General features: G+C 46.1%; 1 protein-coding gene across 1 annotated transcript; it reads right to left on the bottom strand.

The window, feature by feature from the left end:
* Positions 1-653: 653 nt before the first annotated feature.
* On the bottom strand, positions 654-1613 carry LOC118629553 (olfactory receptor 13C7). Its single transcript, XM_036260966.1, has one exon. The coding sequence runs from the start codon at positions 1611-1613 to the stop codon at positions 654-656; it is 960 nt and encodes a 319-aa protein (XP_036116859.1).
* Between the last annotated feature and the right edge of the window lie 760 nt (positions 1614-2373).

The raw sequence follows: 2373 nt of genomic DNA, 5'->3' as shown, positions 1-2373 counted from the left end.
ATCTGAAAGGGACACATCGAGTGGCTGCCACCCGCACGACCAACCAGGGCCGGGGACAAACTGCAACCGAGGTACGTGCCCTTAGTGGGAACCGAACCCGGGTCTCTCGGGACCGCAGGCCAACGTTCTAACCACTGAGCCAAACCGGCCAGGGCAGAAAATTCACTGTTTTGATTTTAGCAGCATTCCACTTCCATTCCTTCAAGTCACTCTCCCATCAGGTTTCAGGTTTTATTGTCTTAAAAAAAAATAGGTCCAGTAACAGCTAAAATTCTCCATTACATGTGTAATTTGATTTTTCTGGTCGTTATTCTTTTTTTTTAATCCTCACCTGAGGATATGCTTAGAGAGAGGAAGGAAGTGAGAGAGAAAGAGACAGAGAGAGAGAAACATCCATGTGACAGAGAAACATTGATCGGCTGCCCTCCACACATGCCCCAACTGGGGACTGAACCTGCATCCCAGGCATGTGCCCCAACCTGGAATCAAACCGGCAACCCCACGGTATACAGGATGACACTCTAACAACTGAGCCACCTGGCCAGGCTCATTATTCTTCACAAGTATCTTCTTTGGGGGACACATTCTTCTGAGATTGGTGAGTGAAAGTAGCCAATGGGCACAGAACTACAGGGACATCTGCTCTCCAAACATCACTGGGTGAAGTGTTTCTGATGTACCAGGTTCCTCACAGCCATCTTCACATCCTTGTTCCTCAGGCTGTAGATGATGGGGTTGAGCATGGGGGTCACCACCCCATAGAAGAGGGCTATGAGCTTGTCTGAAAGGTCATGTTTGTCTGCCCCCAGAGGGTCCTTGGATTTGGGTTTTCCATACATGAAGAGGATGGTCCCATAGAAGACAACCACGACTGTGAGGTGGGCAGAGCAGGTGGAGAAGGCCTTTTTCCTTCCCTCAGCTGACGGGATCCTTAGGATGGTGGTGAGGATGAAGATGTAGGAAACAAAGATGAACAGAACTGGGACTCCCAAGAAGATCACATTTGTCACTCCCATACTGATCACATTGATGGAGATGTCAACACAAGCCAACTTCAGGACAGCTAAGATCTCACAGGTGAAGTGGTTGATGATGTTGTTCCCACAGAAGGGCAGTCTCATTGCAAGGGATGTTTGAACTATGGAGACAGCAATTCCAGCTCCCCAGGAACTGGCAGCCATGGGCAGGTAGGCAGCCTTGTTCATGACCATGGGGTATCTAAGGGGATTGCAGATGGCTATGTAGCGGTCAAATGCCATCATGCCCAGAAGCACACACTCTGTGGCTCCCATGGCAAAGGAGAGAAACATCTGCACAGCACAAGCTGAGAAGGCTATAGTTTTCCTGGAGTTCAGGAAACTGTCAAGAATGAGGGGGACTGAGGAGGTAGTGTAGCAGATGTCCAGGAAAGAAAGGTTCCCCAGGAAGAAGTACATGGGTGTGTGCAAGTTGGAGACCAACATAGTCACCAAAATAAGAACCCCATTGCCCATCAGGATCACCAAGTACATTGACAGGATGAGCACAAAGAACATTTTCTCCAGCTTTGGGTGTGCAGAGAGGCCTAGGAGAATAAACTCTGTCGCAGAGGCTGTCTGGTTGGCACTTTCCATGGTGGGTCTCCTCTTTCAACTGAAGAAAATATTGAGACTCAAACTCAACATTCTTTGCCTTGCATAGGTGCAGGCCATCTGGTCTTCAGTTCAGTCAGGCTGAGTGATTAGAAAACAGTTCTAAAAGTCCATAGTCTCTATTTCTTTCCAAGAAAAAGAAGCAATAAGACATCAAATTTACAATGTTTAAAATAATGATTCTGATAATTTGATGCATTTAATCAGAGACAAGACACATATATTCATTTTAGTGATTATGTCTTATATGGCAATTCACCTCATTAAACTTCAATGATAAAAATGACTTAGTGTTTGCTCCATGTTCTTCTACTGTGCCAGGTACTAGTAATATGGTTAGTTGTGAATATTATATTTTCTCTCCAGATCATTCTCACAGAAAACATCCTCCTATTGTTCCCAAGATCTCCTTTCTCATGGGCACACCAGCTCCAGGGCTTTCCATCCATCTGTCCAACCATTCATTCATCCATCCATTCATCTTTTTGTCTATATCTGAACATCCATCAACCAAAACACTTGTTTCACCCAGTATGTAGGTATCACAATTCCTATGAGGAACAAGGGTGACCCATGGCCCAAGCTTAAATGGGCTCACAGTCTGGCAGGGAGGGGAAGCAGCAGGGTTTAGGAGAGGCCAGAGCATCTGAAAGAACACTCAGGGTATTGGTGGGAATAGAAGTTGTGGAAGGCTCCTTTGGTGATATGGAATCCAGCTGGGATTTTAAGGACAAAAGAAGAC

The sequence above is a fragment of the Molossus molossus genome, unplaced genomic scaffold (assembly GCF_014108415.1).
Source record: "Molossus molossus isolate mMolMol1 unplaced genomic scaffold, mMolMol1.p scaffold_m16_p_14, whole genome shotgun sequence".
Lineage (NCBI taxonomy): Eukaryota > Metazoa > Chordata > Mammalia > Chiroptera > Molossidae > Molossus > Molossus molossus.
Note: the sequence above shows the minus strand (reverse complement) of the source record. Positions and strands in the feature narration are given on the sequence as shown.